The 17,644-nt window shown below is 40.1% G+C and overlaps 4 protein-coding genes across 4 annotated transcripts; 3 read left to right on the top strand and 1 right to left on the bottom strand.

Annotated features, from left to right (window-relative positions):
• Window positions 1–1,581: 1,581 nt before the first annotated feature.
• On the top strand, window positions 1,582–3,090 carry LOC6565657 (sin3 histone deacetylase corepressor complex component SDS3). Its single transcript, XM_001992728.2, has 4 exons — window positions 1,582–1,780; window positions 1,886–2,048; window positions 2,108–2,825; window positions 2,892–3,090. Exons 1-4 carry the CDS (start codon window positions 1,705–1,707, stop codon window positions 2,976–2,978), a joined length of 1,044 nt encoding a protein of 347 aa, XP_001992764.1. The 5' UTR covers window positions 1,582–1,704; the 3' UTR covers window positions 2,979–3,090.
• A 750-nt stretch (window positions 3,091–3,840) lies between these two features.
• Window positions 3,841–4,881, bottom strand: LOC6565656 (40S ribosomal protein S10b). The gene is made up of 2 exons (XM_001992727.2): window positions 4,802–4,881; window positions 3,841–4,535 (listed from the first exon to the last, which is right to left on the bottom strand). Exon 2 carries the CDS (start codon window positions 4,532–4,534, stop codon window positions 4,052–4,054), a length of 483 nt encoding a protein of 160 aa, XP_001992763.1. The 5' UTR covers window position 4,535; window positions 4,802–4,881; the 3' UTR covers window positions 3,841–4,051.
• A 1,786-nt stretch (window positions 4,882–6,667) lies between these two features.
• LOC6565655 (nose resistant to fluoxetine protein 6) lies at window positions 6,668–9,615 on the top strand. The gene is made up of 9 exons (XM_001992726.3): window positions 6,668–6,982; window positions 7,061–7,421; window positions 7,487–7,560; window positions 7,666–7,868; window positions 7,941–8,053; window positions 8,155–8,377; window positions 8,455–8,627; window positions 8,722–9,178; window positions 9,252–9,615. The coding sequence occupies exons 1-9, from the start codon at window positions 6,721–6,723 to the stop codon at window positions 9,462–9,464; spliced, it is 2,079 nt and encodes a 692-aa protein (XP_001992762.2). The 5' UTR covers window positions 6,668–6,720; the 3' UTR covers window positions 9,465–9,615.
• Window positions 9,616–12,427: 2,812 nt separating this feature from the next.
• LOC6565654 (nose resistant to fluoxetine protein 6) lies at window positions 12,428–15,298 on the top strand. Its single transcript, XM_032738990.2, has 9 exons — window positions 12,428–12,733; window positions 12,812–13,172; window positions 13,238–13,311; window positions 13,417–13,619; window positions 13,690–13,802; window positions 13,903–14,119; window positions 14,196–14,368; window positions 14,450–14,897; window positions 14,971–15,298. Exons 1-9 carry the CDS (start codon window positions 12,472–12,474, stop codon window positions 15,181–15,183), a joined length of 2,064 nt encoding a protein of 687 aa, XP_032594881.1. The 5' UTR covers window positions 12,428–12,471; the 3' UTR covers window positions 15,184–15,298.
• Window positions 15,299–17,644: the final 2,346 nt, after the last annotated feature.

Raw genomic sequence — 17,644 nt, 5'->3', positions numbered from 1 at the left:
AATACTAAAGTTTTCTCAGCTTTGACTGCAGCAAAATAATTTTTCTAAAACTAGATATAATATCTGGTTATATTTTACTACGTTTAATATTTGGAAAATAATTATATTTTGAAGCATTCCCAGAAGGGATGCAAAAATTCCTTGTCTAGCAGAATTGAATTGTTCCTCATATTGAAGATTTGGAAAAGATCTCGATTTTAAATTAAATGATTTGAGAATTAGCGCTACTATTATTTTTACCGCAACTGTACATACGGACATAATGCGAATAAGTCCAAATATTTGTGCATTTGCAATATGCGAAGCAAGACTGACTAACGATCAAATTAAGAAAAACAAATTTCCCATAGCAGCGTCGAGAATGTTCATCTGCCTCTAGCATCACACAGATACACTTATCCATACATACACACTTACGCATACCATACATACATACATGCATACATATATATATGTGGAGATACAGTGATTACTCGAAGATTGCACTGGATCATTACAGGTTTTTAAAAACTTTCCGAAAATTTGCTGTACAGGAAATTTGAAATATTGGAGACAAACAAGAATCCATAGCGAAATTCAAAATAGTATTTATAGTAATTATTTCTAATTTGCGAAAGTGCCCTGTACTTATGTATGTATGTGTGTATACTCCTATATATACATATCTTATAACATTTTCTCATTTCATTTTACCTCGCCCCGCTTTAAGGCCGGACAACTGCAAATCAATCAAAATTCGCTTGAGATGATTTAGCATGGAATTTTTAGTTGATGTATAATACGCCAATTTTTCAACTAAGGCAAATAGATCTATCGCGTGGGCGTCACTGCTTGACGACAGCGCTAGAATATATATTATATATTTATATATATATAGATATGTATATATATATACGTGCATATGTGTCAGCACTCGAGGCAGCAGCAACATTTGGCAAGCAAAATAAAAAGTGCTTCAACCATAATGTGTAATGTCTATTCCTGTATATATTGTTTGAATATTTGTGTTGTCATAGCTTCAAACATGTTTATACAAATTAAAATCTTATGGAATATACAGAATATATATACATATGTTCATATATGTACATACATCGGTCTGTGTATAAAGTTGTGGGCACTATTAACCGTGGGTGGAATCTTAGCTTAACCACTCTGCTCCGATTAGCGTATGCATTCATAATGCATGATTCATAAACAATGCTACATAAATACTTGCGATTTGTAATGTGGAATGTTCTCGATTTATTTTCGCTATTATTAATCAGTTCGTAAAAAATGAATGCAGATCGAAAACTTTTCAATTGATTGATTGATTGTTTGGGTAGATCATTAGATATGAATAAGGGCGTAATTCCAATATCTCTCTATAATATCGTTTGATTCAAATGTAACGTATTTATTCAATTTGAGCGCTGTAATATATAAAGTGAAATTTCAAGATGGCTACGCTGAGTTGAATTTTCTTAAATTGATATGTCTGGTCACACACCGCCAGGGCTATCGATAATATTATGGCGTTACCAGATCAGCTAACGAAATGCATTGTACAACACTTATAGTTGGCTTACGTTTATGTGTGTGTGTATTCCTAGGGAAACAAATATAAACAATTGCTGCAATCTAGAACTGACAAAATTATATATTGCCAATTGCCATAAACAAAAATTGCTCGCCACGCTGTGCCCAGACACAAGAAGAAGAATGAACGCCTACTGCACACTGTACTCGGGCGATAACTACGACGACGAGTCGATTGGCGACGAACGCAGCGAGGAAGGTAAGAAAAAAAAAGAAGAGTCGGATTGGTTTTGGGGCTCAACGCCGCCAAAAAAGACGAAAATGCTTTCAATTTCAATTTGAATGGAATGCTTGGCAATTGCAGATACTGACGACGCGAGTGAAACCGAGTTTCGCAGCCCGACTCGCTATGGCGGCACTAACGGCACTTCGTCCAACAACAGCAACAACAACAACAATAACAGCAGCAACAATAACAACATCAATATTGGCAGCAACAGTGGCATCAACAGCGAGCTGAAAGAACAGTAAGTGCAAATATGATAGAATAGCTTGCCACACTTGCCACATCTTTGCGTTTTTGCAGAATGTACCAGCACAAACTGATCAATCTGCAGAAGCAGCTGGAGGAGCTGAATCAGCTAATGCACCCGGAGTATATGAAGCGTTTGCGCAAGCTGGACAACCAGCTGAAGGAGCGCCGGCGCATCAACGAGATCTACAAGGACTACATGCGCGACTGTGTCGAGCGCGATTACATTCTGGAGAAGAAGGCCGCGCAGAAGGAGTTCGACGAGAAAATGATGGACCTCAAGGATAATCTGTTGGCTGACTTTGAGGATCGGAAGCGACAGATCGAAAACGAACGCTACAGCTTGGAGCTGACGAACGATTCCATGGAGATCAAGACGACAGTCACCCGCAAGCTGCGACGGCGACCCAATGAGCCGCTGCCGGTTATCGAAAAGCGTCGCAAGCCCGCCACAGGCCAGCTGCTCGTCTACCAGCTGGACGACAAGGAAATCGAGTCCGATCTCAAGATGATACAGCGTGGCAAACCGTTGCCGCTGCAACAGAACGGTATGGGCTCCTACACGAACTCCCAGCAGCAGCAGCAACATCAGCAGCAGCAACAGCAGGCCCACAATCTCCTCGTCGAGGCGAACAGCTACGTGGAAACGCGCATCGAGGACAACAAGCTGCTCTACGAGCGCCGCTGGTTCTGTCGCGGCCAGCAGGTCTATGTCGAAGGCAAGGACATGAACAAGTTTGCTGCCACAATTACAGCAATCGGCAACGAAGTCGTACGTATTTAGCCCATCCCCACTCATCACTTGAATCCCCATTCATTCTTTTCTCATCTTTTCCAGATCTGGGTGAAGCGCTCCAATGAGAGCAAATTCAAGATAAACATGTCGCATTTGGCCAAGGGCAAAATATCCATAAAGCGTCGATAAAACCCGGCTAGAAACTCTAATGAATTGCTTTTATAGATGTAGAATATATATATATACATATAGAACAAAATGAAGAAAAAATGAAACAATAAATTGTAAATAATACTATCAACGCCGCATTTTATTTCAATTACTATATTATTATTGTTGTCCCTCGGAGTCAGTTCCCAGTTGCTCATTTTGAATAGTGCTCCAAAGATCTGAACTTTCCACAAATCGAAAAGTTGTTTTCGCTGAAATTCTTAATATTTTCAATTGAATTGGTTGTTGCCGACCGATAAATAAATGAATGTAAATTGTTGCCAACAATTCCCGTTGAATAATATTTATGCAAATATGACTTTGCTACAATTAGCGAATCCTCCATCGAGCAGTCTAGAATATATGAAATCGATGATTTTAACTAACTTATTACTGAATCTAAGCAGCTACTAATGAAACTGGAATTGCTTTTTACATTTAGCTTAAGGCAAACAGATTCATCAATTCCAACTGGTGCTTTGGGCGAAACATTGGTTCCGCAAATCGCTTCAGCATGCAACTACTAATTTTATAATCGAAAAAAAAAAACACTAAAATATATTTATATATTTTCTTCGTCGAGAGTTCTGGCAAATACCATTTGACTGTAAGAAACTTCAAATAACTATGAACTGTGAACTCTTCCGACAATACTTTGACACATTTTATAGTTGCTGCTTCGCAGGATTCGCAGAAGGGCTATGTGGCTACATATATATAAAATTATAATTATGATTTGATCTGGCTGCAAACATTAATCATTAATATGGAAATCTGGTAAAATGCCAGTTTCGGCCAAGCCAAAAAGCCCGCGCAAACTTTTACATTAAAAAAACAAGAATTGTATTTCACTTTGCGCCTGCTTTATATAATATATATAATGGATCGTCTTGGTTCTGCTTTATTATTATACAAAACATGCACACATTTTTCTTGTTTCTTTTCCAGTTGTTGTTGGTGTTGTTTTTGTTGTTTTGGGAACAATTTTCAAGAATTTAACCCGTTTTAGATGTAATGCAAAAAAAAGCCGCCTGGAATTGTATGGGTGGCGCTTAGTTGCGCGAGCCACGTCCAAATCCGCCACGGAATTCCACCTCGCCGGCGCCGGGGCCGACATCGCCCTTCTTGTCGACACCGCTGCCGCCGGGAGCGCGTCTGTATGCAGAGCGATCCTCGCCGGTCTTGGAGGCATCGGCTGCGCCGCGTGCACCGCCGGTCGCTGGGCGTGGTCGCAGTGGCTCGGAGCGTGTGGGACGCTTCAGCGTCGATGGGACAATCTCGGGTGGCAGATGGAGATAGCTGCGCAGCTCCTCGATGCCCTCGTTGGTCAAATACCAGTAGTAGTGGCGCCAGGCGAACTGCTCCTTGACAAGGCCGCGAGAGTGCAGCGACTGCAGTGCCTTGATGACATGCAGATTGGGAATCGACTCCAGTTCGGGATGCTTCTGTGCATGGAAATCCTTTTTGGCCACAATGACACCCTCCTTGAAGAGGTACTCATAAATGGCGACACGATGAGCCTTTGGCATGAACATGCTGCACAAACCAAAAAAAAAATACAAAAAAATTATAAAACTTATTAGAACTTGTGTTGCTGTTGTTGTTGTGGTTGTTGGTCTTGTTGTTGATTAACAAGACGCTGACTTAAAAGCGAATAATTCGTGAGCGTATATGAAAATGCACACAACGCGATCATTGGCAGCTGAAGCGATTGTCGGCGCTGGCAGTGCAATTTCGTTTGGCTTAACACTTATGTGGATTTGCAATTATTTTGCAGATTATTTTTGTTCATTTTCACGTACTTTGCGTCTTCTATGGAGCAGAGACCGGAAAGAAAGGAAAAGCGAGATGACAGCTGTCAACTCTCATATTCTTCTTCTTAGCTCTGTACACACAGGGTTGCACGGCACGTGCTCATCCGAATGGCAAAGCACAGAGTTGCATGAACCGATATGTACATATATATTCTAGTACATCCAATTTGATGATGACTTAAACTCTTATCAATAATCTGAATTTAAGCTTTGTACAAATTTGGCGTTTTGCTAAATGTTCTGCTGCTTAGAACATATCACAGAAACTCGAAGCAAATATGCCCAAAAATTCATGCAGTACATTTAAATACTGAAAAGTGGATGAGTCCCAATATCTATTATCGATTAAAAAAAAAATAATCGAACGCTGGTTGTTGCGCCAAAAATTCAAATGTTCATTTTGATAATACAATATACCATAGTCGGTAAAAATGATTTGAACACATGCAATTTCAGACTAATCAATATAATAAATATAAAATTGCTTGTGATGCTTACTCAGACAACAAAATATCCTCAAATCACCCATCTAAGCTTTGTTAACTGAGGAATTAATTTGGGGAAAACCAAATATGTTATTATATTATATCATAAGCTGAATGGAGTGACTTTTAAAATTGCACCGTTACTCAATAGCTTTCTTAGTAACTGATTAATTCGGAAGCTTGATAAGATTACGACACGAAACGATCGTCTAGTGTAAGATCTTATAATATTTAACAGTTGTAAACAACTACTACTTGTGATTAGCATTAAATGAATCATCGTGGGACTGCAGATCGGATCTGAACATTATGGACTTAACTGGAATTGTTATTTTCTTTTATTCTTATTGAAAAATTTCCAGCAAAAATTGCTGTCGATTAGATAGCTATGAATTAATGAGAAAATAACATATTGTTATTACAATAGCGTACCCAGTTCCACCTACAGTGTCCAATTTGCGAACCGAGTGCAAAACAGAAATACGAAATTCGATTTTGAGTCCTATTGAGTGTCGAAGGTTAAGCTGGCTAATGCTTTTTGAATGTCATTCAAATTGCTTATACATTTGGAAACTCTTGTTTTCTATTCACGGCTTTACATATCTAACAAAGTTAAAGGCTGATTTGTCAACTTTGATTGGGTCTTTATAATTTTTTGGCCTTCCATATCATCATACAGAATTCCCGAACACTTCTTGTCTAAATATCAAAATGATTCTGATCTTTAAATATAGTTAAAATATGCATATAAATTTACAAATATAAGCACAATTTTATATTATTATTATATGGAAACAAGTCGGCACGTTTCAGTCGCTTGTTAAATTCTCTGGTAGCAACTTAATACCAGTTGAAAATAACCAGTTTTTCTTCTCATTTCTTGAAACAAGTAGTAATAATAATCTACCTTTGGCAAATTTGGCTCTCCGGTCCAGAGAGGGCGTGGCCATATAATTTTTTCTATCATTACCGGCAACACACTTTCCAACATATGAAGACTCTAGCTTACAAATTGTAGAATATTCAAGCCTCGTTACAAAAGTTGCTGTCCAATTTTAACTGGTACCCTTTGTATCACAGTATAATAAGATGGCCTTGAGAGAGGGAGCGAGAGGGAGAGACCATTTCTAGGACAGATAATACCCAATTCTTTGAACTTGCAGTCAGTAGACCGACTGATAACGTTCGTCATTAGTCAGCGATCAGAGAGCGATTACGATCAAACTCAAGCCAAAAGAACTGTCTGTCCCAGAAGCCTATAATCAAGAGCCCATTTATTGATTAAAGCCGTAATAACTGGCAAAATAAATCAAGTACTGCTTATCATTGTGACGGAAAGTATAAAATGGATCGCATCGGATTGGAATCCAGTTAGAACTCAAACGTTCAGCAGTCTCTTCGTAATACTGCCTAGTAAATTAAATGGAAATGGATGGACGGACGCTTATGCTATTCCTGTGCGGATTGGCACTAGCTAGTGCCGATACATACACAGAACAAGCTCAACGTGTGATGCAAATGCGCCGTCTGGCGGTGGAGTTTATAGACTACTATCAGAACCTAACAGCGGTGGATCTGATAGTGCCTGGCACTAGGCTGCCAAATCAAGAGGATCTGCAATGCATGGCGGAAATGGCGCAACTCAGCCAGGGCGTTCAGTCCGGTAGCATCTGGGCATTGAGGAGTAAGTGTTGAGGTTGCTCAGATTGCTCCAGTGTCTGTCTAATTGTCCAATTGTGTCTCTGGTCTCTGTTTCGATCAGTGATTGACTCGTGGGGCCGATTGCCAGCTGGCCTACTCTATGGCAGTCTGAAGGATTTAGGCAACTTTGACGAGTGCGTGAGGGTCGATCACCACATGGAATCCACAAGTCTCCGCCTGCGTGGCAAATACTGCATGGCTAAGCTTTTCCCCGTCGATACAGGTGCTATGGGTAAGCTCAGTCTGCAGACCGCCGTTTGCTTTCCCGCCTCCTGTAATGGCGAGCATATGGAAAGGCTGCTGCGCAAGCTCTTTAATCAGCTGCTAAACATTGAGTTGAGCCCGGAGACAGAACTGATCAATGACAGCAAATGCCAGACGGCGGAGCGAGAACCCTTGGATTTTCTGGCCATATTCACAATGTAAGTAAGGACGCAGAATGAATGCACTGCCCAAAAATTGTAGCTCTCCATTGACTGACTTGCAGTGTCATCATTGGTGTCCTGGGCGCTGCTGTGCTCCTGTGCACACTCATCGATTACTTTCTGTGCGACGATCAAAGTGAGTTTGATTTACGATCTGATAACTATGAGCCTTAAAATGCCATTAAAAAAATCGCGATCCTTAAGTATTTAGTGTCATAGATAATTCCCCTTCCAATTACAGAACAACTGCCATCGCTGGTGAAGATCTTCTCGGCACGTGCTAATTCGCGTTCGCTCTTCCGCATTGTGGACGGTAAATCAAATCCAAATGTAATCGAGTGTCTCCACGGCATTCGTTGCTTATCGCTTATATGGGTGATATACGGCCATGATTATATATACCACGTGCAATCACCCAATATCAATCTGATCGATATAATTCCGGTAAGTGTGTGACTAAGTGACTCAGAAGCCTAAGATCCATACTAATCGCATTCTCCCACATTTGATATCTAGTGGTTTAGATCCTCGTACAGCATGCTTATAACGCATGCTCTTTTTTCCGTGGACACCTTCTTCTTTCTCAGCGGTCTTCTTGTGGTCATGGTTGCTCTGCGCGCCATGGAGAGGTAACTATTACCATAGCTATAACTACATTATTGGGTATTTCCAGGACGAAAATCAAATGAATATGCATATTCACTTTTTTTTTTTCACTTTTCATTTGCAGAAGCAGGGGCAAGCTGAATGTGCCGCTGATGTATCTGCATCGCTATTTGCGCATCACACCTGTCTTGGCTCTCGCCATTCTAGTATATATGAGGTTTGTGCCCCTCCTGGGCAGTGGACCACTCATTAAGACCTATGCCAGGCAGGTGTCTTTTCCTTGCGAAAAGCATTGGTTCTGGACTTTGCTCTATGTGCAGAACTATGTGCTGATCGATGACAACATTGTAGAGTACCCAATCTAGATCTCTGTGTTATAGTGTAACAACATTCAACTCATTTGTCACTTTGCCCACAATTGCAGTGTCTGCCACATAGCTGGTATCTCGGTGTGGACATGCAGCTGTACGTCATTTCTCCCCTGCTGCTGATTGCGCTCTACAAGTGGGGCAAGAAAGCCGTTGCCGGTATTGTGCTGCTAATGCTGTTGTTGGCCTCCTGTCTCTTTAGCATGATGGTGATCAAGGGGTATTCTTTGTGAGTAGTAAGCCTAGCCTGGCGTTTAACAACATCTTCTCAATTTTAACAGTGGTTAGTTTTAGCACTTATATTAACCTAATATGACTTACAGAAATAATGGCTCTTCGAATAAGATCTATTTTTCCACTCATACACGCGCCTCGCCCTGGATAATTGGTTTAATCTTTGGCTACTATCTGCATGTGAATCGTGGCAAATCCTTCAAACTAAATCGCTTATCCGTTTGGCTGGGCTGGCTAATAAGTTTGGGCTTGATCTTCACTTGTATGTTCGCTCTCTATCCCTATGCGGCAAATGGCAAAGATTTGGCCATGGTGAATGAGGCATTCTACGTAACACTCACCCGGATTGCCTGGCCACTGGCTCTGGTTTGGGTAGTTTTTGCCTGTAAATATGGATATGGTGGCCTGGCCAATAGTTTTCTCTCCTCGCCGCTGTGGCAGCCACTGTCGAAGCTCTCATACGGCGCCTATATCTGGCACGTTTTCATCGAGTCCCTCAACGCCGGCATTGGTCGCACCAACACCTATTTCAGCGATTATCAAGTGGTAAGCATACATCATATGTCAGCACATCTTGCATATCTATAGTATATACTTTGTTTATATGGACACCTTTAAGATGTTGCGCTTTTGGCATGACTTTGGCCTTACGCTTCTATTGGCCTACCTTATGTATATTCTGGTCGAGGCACCTTTCGCTGGCCTGGAGATGCTATTGCTGCCAGCTCAGAGGCCACCTGCTCCAGTTGCGCCGAAATCCACAGCGACTGAGCTGCATTCGCAGAATTTTGAGATTGCATCGCAGTTAGAGCCAAAAAAGGAAATAATCTAGTTTATTTTGAGTAGACAAGTATTTAATATGTATTTTATGAATATGACAGTATTTAAATTACTAATATGTATATAAAATCAGGTTAAGAGTATGTAATGTTTATGATTTTGAAAAAGAAAAACCTAAATATTTAAAAATATTTCAGAACTGATTTCTTGGAAATTTGATTTCATATAAATACTTTTAAATACAGCATCCCTAGAGATTATTATATATTATTGTAATCGTGCAGCTACACTTATGTTGTCTGCTCAGTGTTCCAGATTCCCAAATCGTTAATGTGAGTCTTCGCCTGGTTTGGTGTGCAAATGTGTGTACGAGGCAGATGGAAGCATCCACGACCCCATAAATAATATATATTCATGATCAACAGCGGAATCCGTCTGTCTCTTTGGAATATAGGTTCAATCAGATCAAGTTTTCCTCATTTTATCTATAACTGCCTCGTCTCTCGAATAGTGATACATTTCGATCTTCAATAGCAAATAATATTAAAAGATGCGACTTATTGATACAAAAAAAACATTGACATATTATTGACCTTTAACATATGCATGCCCAGCCAAATAATACAACCGACTTGGTTTGATAACAACCAGGCAATCTGCCTGCTAATAAAATACTTATCAATTTGTAAGCAAGCAAACAATTAGGTCATTCCTGCAGCCATAGTTCCTTCAAAATATTCGTCCGTAAGGCCCAATTCAGATAGGATAAAAAATTATTCAATGAAAAGAAGAACAGGATGATGCAATTACATTTGTAGTTTGATAATTTGTAATAATAATTCTTATTGTTTGTTAAAACTTGCTTTTCACTTACTTAGTGTGCCATGTCTATTCCTAAATTTTCATATTCGTTAATATTTGTGTATAGACATTGTTCGATGCATAAAGCGTTTTTTATGCAAACATGAAACTTCAGATCTGGGCGGTGTTTTAACTATTTAAATGAGCAAGTTTATTTTTGACCGGAACAAAGCCAGGTTTGGCTTGCTCGAATGAAAACTATCGATATTTACTCAAATTACAATGTAGTGTTTACATAAGTGAATAAGATTTAACAGAGTTATGTAAATAGCGATAAATTGACAAATTAACAGCTGATCATTCAATATCAGTTCGTATTCAAATTAGTTTGACCAAACAGTCATCTCTGTGACTGAGCGTTCCCAGGTACATCTATTTGTTCAAATATGTGCACAACTATAGCGTATGTTAATCAGATGGCACGAAAGCTAAAGGATACCTTCCCCTTACCATATTGAAGTACTATTAAAGCTACAGCCTTGAAAATTGGAACATGTCTGGTCTGTTTCCGAGTCAGATGGAGTGTCAAAATCGATAAGGTCAATAATCGCAATTCGATAAAGCTACTTACTGTCTACAATTTTAAAGCCACAGACATCAAATTTAGTTGGTAATTGTTGGCGATGTCGTTCAAAGATCGGCATCGACCACGCGTTCTTAGAAACTGAGTAAGTCAGAAGTATGATAAGATTAGAACACGATCCGATCGTTGTTCAAGTATGAAAATGCGATGCTCTACGAAGCAGAAGCCACCACAAGCTGCTGCGTAAGATAACAAATATAATAAATGTATTTAGGTTCAAGAATATTCAATAAAATAAAGGCCTGCTCGTCAGAGCAGACAGTCCGATTCTAAACGTCGTCTCATCGTGTTGACTACACACTATACATGTTTCAAACAATTGTCTATATATATTATAGAGAAAATAACATATTACAATAGCGTGCCCAGTTCCACATACCGTGTCCAATTTGCGTACCCGACCATGAGTTGGCCGAGTGCAAAACGGAAAAACTAAGTATTTAAGTTAGATTAAGAGGTTCAATTGGCTGATGCTATTTTGAATGTAACCCAAATTGCTTGTACATTTGGAAATTGTTCTTTTTTATTTACGGCTGGCTTTAGAAATCTAACAAAGTGAAAGACTCGTTTGACAACTTTGATTGGGTCCTTATAATCATATGAAACCATTTACAGAAAGCTTATCTAAATATCTAAGTGTTTCTGTTTTTTAAATATAGTTAAAATGTGTACATAAGTACAACATCAGATTATTATTGAAAAACTCTCCTATCATTATTATATAGAAACAAGTGGGCACGATTCAATCGCTGGCTAAATACTCTGATAGCAGTTGACAACACTTAATAAAGAACAGATAGTAATAGTTGTTTACCTTCCATATTTGGTAACTTTGGCTTTTATTTTTTGGTGACCGGAGTGGGCGTGGCCGAAAACGGTTTTAGACGATCTGCCTTCCAAATTTGGTAACTTTATCTGATAAGTTGTGGGAGATATATGCTATTGGGCCGACTAACAATATACATATCAAATTTCATGATACACCTTCTTGATTTACATTATCAAATATATATATATATATATATATATATATATATATATATATATATATATATAGATCCATTTCAGGTTTTTGAGGGCGCAGTTTCTGAGGGCAACGCACCACGCCCACGATCTGAAAGTGTGTATCCCTCTTAGAAGGAAGTTATCAACAGCTTCTCTATATCAATTTTTATATATTTCCTAGTCTCCTAGTAGACGTTGCTACCCAATTTTAACTTGTGCCTTTTTGTACCAGAGTATGATTAGAAGTCCTTGCGTCTCGATATCTCAGTGACTAATTCTTCCACAAGATGTGAAATCTACTGAGTATATAACAAATACTAACTAGTTGAATTCAAATAGGTTATGAACAAGAAAGGGAGAGAGAGAGAGAGAGAGCAACTATACCCAATATTCTTAACTGGCAATCAGTAGACCGACTGGTAAAAAACTGTGTGTCCCAGAAGCCTATAATCAATAGCCCACTTATTGATTAAAGCCGTAATAAATGGTGATATTAGACAAGTACTGCTTATCATTGTGACGGAAAGTATAAAATAGATCGCATCGGATTGGAATCCAGTTAGAACTCAAACGTTCAGCAGTCGCTTCGTAATACTGCCTAGTAAAATAAATGGATATGGATGGACGGACGCTTATGCTATTCCTGTGCGGATTGGCACTAGCTAGTGCCGATACATACACAGAACAAGCTCAACGTGTGATGCAAATGCGCCGTCTGGCGGTGGAGTTTATAGACTACTATCAGAACCTAACAGCGGTGGATCTGATTGTGCCTGGCACTAGGCTGCCAAATAAAGAGGATCTGCAATGCATGGCGGAAATGGCGCAACTCAGCCAGGGCGTTCAGTCGGGCAGCATCTGGGCATTGAGGAGTAAGTGTTGAGGTTGCTCAGATTGCTCCAGTGTCTGTCTAATTGTCCAATTGTGTCTCTGGTCTCTGTTTCGATCAGTGATTGACTCGTGGGGTCGATTGCCAGCTGGCCTGCTCTATGGCAATGTGAAGGATTTAGGCAACTTTGACGAGTGCGTGAGGGTCGATCACCACATGGAATCCACAAGTCTCCGCCTGCGTGGCAAATACTGCATGGCTAAGCTTTTCTCCATCGATACAGGTGCTATGGGTAAGCTCAGTGTGCAGACCGCCGTTTGCTTTCCCGCCTCCTGTAATGGCGAGCATATGGAAAGGCTGCTGCGCAAGCTCTTTAATCAGCTGCTAAACATTGAGTTGAGCCCGGAGACAGAACTGATCAATGACAGCAATTGCCAGACGGCGGAGCGAGAACCCTTGGATTTTCTGGCCATATTTACAATGTAAGTAAGGACGCAGAATGAATACACTGTCCAAAAATTGTAGCTCTCCATTGACTGACTTGCAGTGTCATCATTGGTGTCCTGGGCGCTGCTGTGCTCCTGTGCACACTCATCGATTACTTTCTGTGCGACGATCAAAGTGAGTTTGATTTACGATCTGATAACTATCAGCCTTATAATGCCATTAAAAAAATCGCGATCCTTAAGTATTTAGTGTCATAGATAATTCCCCTTCCAATTACAGAACAACTGCCATCGCTGGTGAAGATCTTCTCGGCACGTGCTAATTCGCGTTCGCTCTTCCGCATTGTGGACGGTAAATCAAATCCAAATGTAATCGAGTGTCTCCACGGCATTCGTTGCTTATCGATAATATGGGTGATATACGGTCATGATTATTCAGTCTACTTCATAACTCCTAACATCAATGTGATCGATCTAATTCCGGTAAGTGTGTGACTAAGTGACTCAGAAGCCTAACCACCACTAATCGCATTCTCCCACATTTTATATCTAGTGGTTTAGATCCTCGTACAGCATGTTCATAATGCATGCTCAATTCTCCGTGGACACTTTCTTCTTCCTCAGCGGTTTTCTTGTGGCCATGGTTGCTCTGCGCGCCATGGAGAGGTAACTATTACCATAGCTATAACTACATTAATGGGTATTTCCAGGACGAAAATCAAATGAATATGCATATTCACTTTTTTTTTTCACTTTTCATTTGCAGAAGCAGGGGCAAGCTGAATGTGCCGCTGATGTATCTGCATCGCTATTTGCGCATCACACCTGTCTTGGCTCTCGCCATACTAGTATATATGAGGTTTGTGCCCCTCCTGGGCAGTGGACCACTCATTAAGATCTTCGACAGGCTAGTCGCTGCTCCCTGCGAAGATAATTGGTTATGGACTTTCCTCTATGTGCAGAACTATTCCCCCACAGCAACGGTAGGGGTACCCAGTCGAGATCTCTGCTAAAGTGTAACAACATTCAACTCATTTGCCACTTTGCCCACAATTGCAGTGCGTACCACAAAGCTGGTATCTCGGTGTGGACATGCAGCTGTACTTCATCTCTCCCCTGCTGCTGATTGCGCTCTACAAGTGGGGCAAAAAGGCCGTTGCCGGTATTGTGCTGCTAATGCTGTTGTTGGCCTCCTGTCTCTTTAGCACGATGGTGATCATGGGGTATGCTTCGTGAGTATTAAACCTTGTCTGGAATTCGACAACATCTTCTCAGTTTTAACAGTAGCTAGCCTAACCTAACCTAAATTACAGAAATAATGATAAGATATATAATTCGACTCATACACGCGCCTCGCCCTGGATAATTGGTGTAATCTTTGGCTACTATCTGCATGTGAATCGTGGCAAATCCTTCAAACTGAATCGCTTATCCGTTTGGCTGGGCTGGCTAATAAGTTTGGGCTTGATCTTCACTTGTATGTTCGCTCTCTATCCCTATGCGGCAAATGGCAAAGATTTGGCCACGGTGAATGACGCATTCTACGTGACATTCACCCGGATTGCCTGGCCACTGGCTCTGGTTTGGGTAGTTTTTGCCTGCAAATACGGATATGGTGGCCTGGCCAATAGTTTCCTCTCCTCGCCGCTGTGGCAGCCACTGTCAAAACTCTCGTTCTGCGTTTATATCTGGCACCTTTTCATTGTGGACTTCAACGCCGGCATTGGTCGCACCAACACCTATTTCAGCGATTATCAAGTGGTAAGCATACATCATATGTCAGCACATCTTGCATATCTATAGTATATACTTTGTTTATATGGACACCTTTAAGATGTTGCGCTTTTGGCATGACTTTGGCCTTACGCTTCTATTGGCCTACCTTATGTATATTCTGGTCGAGGCACCTTTCGCTGCCCTGGAGATGCTATTGCTGCCAGCTCGGAGGCCACCTGCTCCAGTTGCGCCGAAATCCACAGCGACTGAGCTGCATTCACAGAATTTTGAGATTGCATCGCAGTCAGAGCCAAAAAAGGAATCCGATTAGTTAGGCTGATTCATTATAGTTGTACATTTTAAGTAACTTAATCAAGTTTATTTTGAGTAGACAAATATTTAACATGTATTTTATGAATATGACAGTATTTAAATTACAATCTAAACCATATTTAACCGTGAACTTTATTTTTCGAAATTGCATCGATTTGAACAGAACGACGCCATGAAGACGCACCTTTGTTTTGATTACCATATTTTGCATGCCTAATTTAATTTAATTTTAGTATTTCGATTATGTGAACGGCTTAAAGCAAAAATCATTATATTTGGGCATCGATTAATTTAATTTAATCGATTAAATAAACACGAACACGTATAATTTAATAGCAGTAAGCAGACAATACTAATACTAACAAAATAATAATTGATTGTCTGCTTAGTGATATTTGACAACTAATCGTACTCTTGTCTAAAGATAAGCGGTGCTTCGTTGTAAGCACTATACTAGGAAGCACCGATACCTGAAATGACTTGCATGGGTTATCCGTATTAGTATAAAATATATAGTATAAAGGTTTTCAGCTTTGATTTGGGCGATTAGACTACTAGACTTGAGTGACTACTATAAAGTGGCTTGTGACGTAAACGTAATCTACGTATTTATCTTTAACCCCATAAAGCATACCTTACCAACAGTCGAAGAAGGAACGTTTCACAAAACCATTAAGCATTGTCTGCGGCATTAGCGCCAGCTATCTTTGAGAATAAAATAAAAATCGCCATCTGTCGGTCGCTGCGGTCACTGCACCTGTGAGGGCAAGTCAGAGTGGTATCACTAAGCAGACAACATAAAAAGGTGTCAAATTGACTAAAAACTGAAACAAATCCCAGAAAACCTCATGGCATATAGAATGTCGGTTCGCTACGGTATATTCGCTTGAAGAGCGTTCTAATCTTACAGAATTATATCTGTATGTTAGATGTGCTGGAGCTGCATATGGAGCATAATCAAGTCGAGTACACAGTTATATTCTTCTGCTTCTTCTTTGTTTTTCATGCTGGTTCGCTCATTAGAGGACAACGTTCGACTGGCCGGAAGATGAAGAGGGAGCAGCAGCTCAAGTTCAATGCAAGCAACAAAGCCAAAATTGAGTTCACAACTTACACAAGCATACACATATACATACATACATCGATATGTGTATGTATGTGCATATGCGTGTATGTATACGTATGTATGTACATACATACATACATGGAGAAGGTACGAAAACCGCACTTGAACGAAAATCAAATTAAAAGCTTCAATGCCCCAGACAGGGTCGAATCAGACCACGGCAGGTCAGGTTAAGCGTAGACACGGTTTCTGTTGCCACATGTCACCTGCAAGTGCAGCACGTATGTACATACATATCTACTTACACACGCACACACACACACACACACACATATATATATATAGGCACGCACACGCACGCACTTTGTGACTTCATTGAAACAAGTTCATAAAACACTTAAACCCAACCGAGCCGACCAAATGGTGGAGCGGGTGGGGGAGAGGGGAGTGCTGTCAACGTTGCTCGCTGCCAGCTTGTTAGCAGTTTTGCTGACCGGTAGTGGGTGGAGACGACACCCAATCACAGCCCCACATCCCCATTCAACTGCCTTTCCGTTTACGTCAGAGTTCAACGCCGGACGTATCACCATCAATGACCATCAAAAAGTTTTCGCCTTTGGCTTTCTAACCAGATGTGTGCGTGTGTGTGTGCATGTGTGTGCGAGTACATGCATATGCACGTCCGTATGTAAAATGAAAGACTTTTTTTTTGGCTATGGCCACATCGCATCGAGATACACACACACATACAAACGTAAATATATGTGTAGCTATAGCAATTGACCTAATCTAAGTAGAGGAGCCATTAGAAATCGTTTTGCTTAGCAACGATGTAATTTAATGTCAAAATGTATCTAAATATGTACAGTTTGTCAAGAAAGTGTTTCGACATAGGAAAAAATTCATCTTTTCTCATTTCTTTTGCAAAAAATGATGTACTTATTATTGACTTTAATTTTCTTCTTCTTATTTTCATACTATTTTGTGGCAAAAGAAAAATGATCATGATTTATTGACGCAAACAGCTTTGAAATTTTAAACACCAAAATTATTCACTCTATTGACTCTGTTTTTGAAAGAAAGTGTTTTGACTAGCGCCGTTTATAATTTATATTCAAAATTGTTCATGCAAGATAATTTTTGTATAACATAAGTAACAATGTGAAAAATAACCGTTGGTATATTATAACCAAACAGATTGGGAAAACGTTTGTTTTTCGATTGCTTTAATGTCTGAGCTTCTTGTGTGTCCCAGTTATGAAGGAGCTACTTCCAAACAAATAACGGAAAACCTTGGACCATCAAATAGCCATTTTCGGAAAGATGTAGACTGAGATTAACGGATGTTATTGGGTATAGTGGAAGGTTATTCAATCATATTTTAACTTTTTAT

This window comes from Drosophila grimshawi, unplaced genomic scaffold (genome assembly GCF_018153295.1).
Source record: "Drosophila grimshawi isolate 15287-2541.00 unplaced genomic scaffold, ASM1815329v1 contig_848, whole genome shotgun sequence".
Lineage (NCBI taxonomy): Eukaryota > Metazoa > Arthropoda > Insecta > Diptera > Drosophilidae > Drosophila > Drosophila grimshawi.
Note: the sequence above shows the minus strand (reverse complement) of the source record. Positions and strands in the feature narration are given on the sequence as shown.

Bases quoted from the DNA above. Each gene is read 5' to 3' on its own strand.
- LOC6565654 (XM_032738990.2), top strand. From the start codon at position 12,472: ATGGATATGGATGGACGGACGCTTATGCTATTCCTGTGCGGATTGGCA. The intron at 13,620-13,689 runs GTAAGTGTGTGA...TTTTATATCTAG, and splicing joins ATGTGATCGATCTAATTCCG to TGGTTTAGATCCTCGTACAG. The intron at 14,369-14,449 runs GTGAGTATTAAA...CCTAAATTACAG, and splicing joins GTGATCATGGGGTATGCTTC to AAATAATGATAAGATATATA.
- LOC6565657 (XM_001992728.2), top strand. From the start codon at position 1,705: ATGAACGCCTACTGCACACTGTACTCGGGCGATAACTACGACGACGAG. The intron at 1,781-1,885 runs GTAAGAAAAAAA...TGGCAATTGCAG, and splicing joins CGACGAACGCAGCGAGGAAG to ATACTGACGACGCGAGTGAA. The intron at 2,049-2,107 runs GTAAGTGCAAAT...GCGTTTTTGCAG, and splicing joins AACAGCGAGCTGAAAGAACA to AATGTACCAGCACAAACTGA.
- LOC6565656 (XM_001992727.2), bottom strand. From the start codon at position 4,534: ATGTTCATGCCAAAGGCTCATCGTGTCGCCATTTATGAGTACCTCTTC.
- LOC6565655 (XM_001992726.3), top strand. From the start codon at position 6,721: ATGGAAATGGATGGACGGACGCTTATGCTATTCCTGTGCGGATTGGCA. The intron at 8,378-8,454 runs GTAGAGTACCCA...CCACAATTGCAG, and splicing joins TGCTGATCGATGACAACATT to TGTCTGCCACATAGCTGGTA. The intron at 9,179-9,251 runs GTAAGCATACAT...GACACCTTTAAG, and splicing joins ATTTCAGCGATTATCAAGTG to ATGTTGCGCTTTTGGCATGA.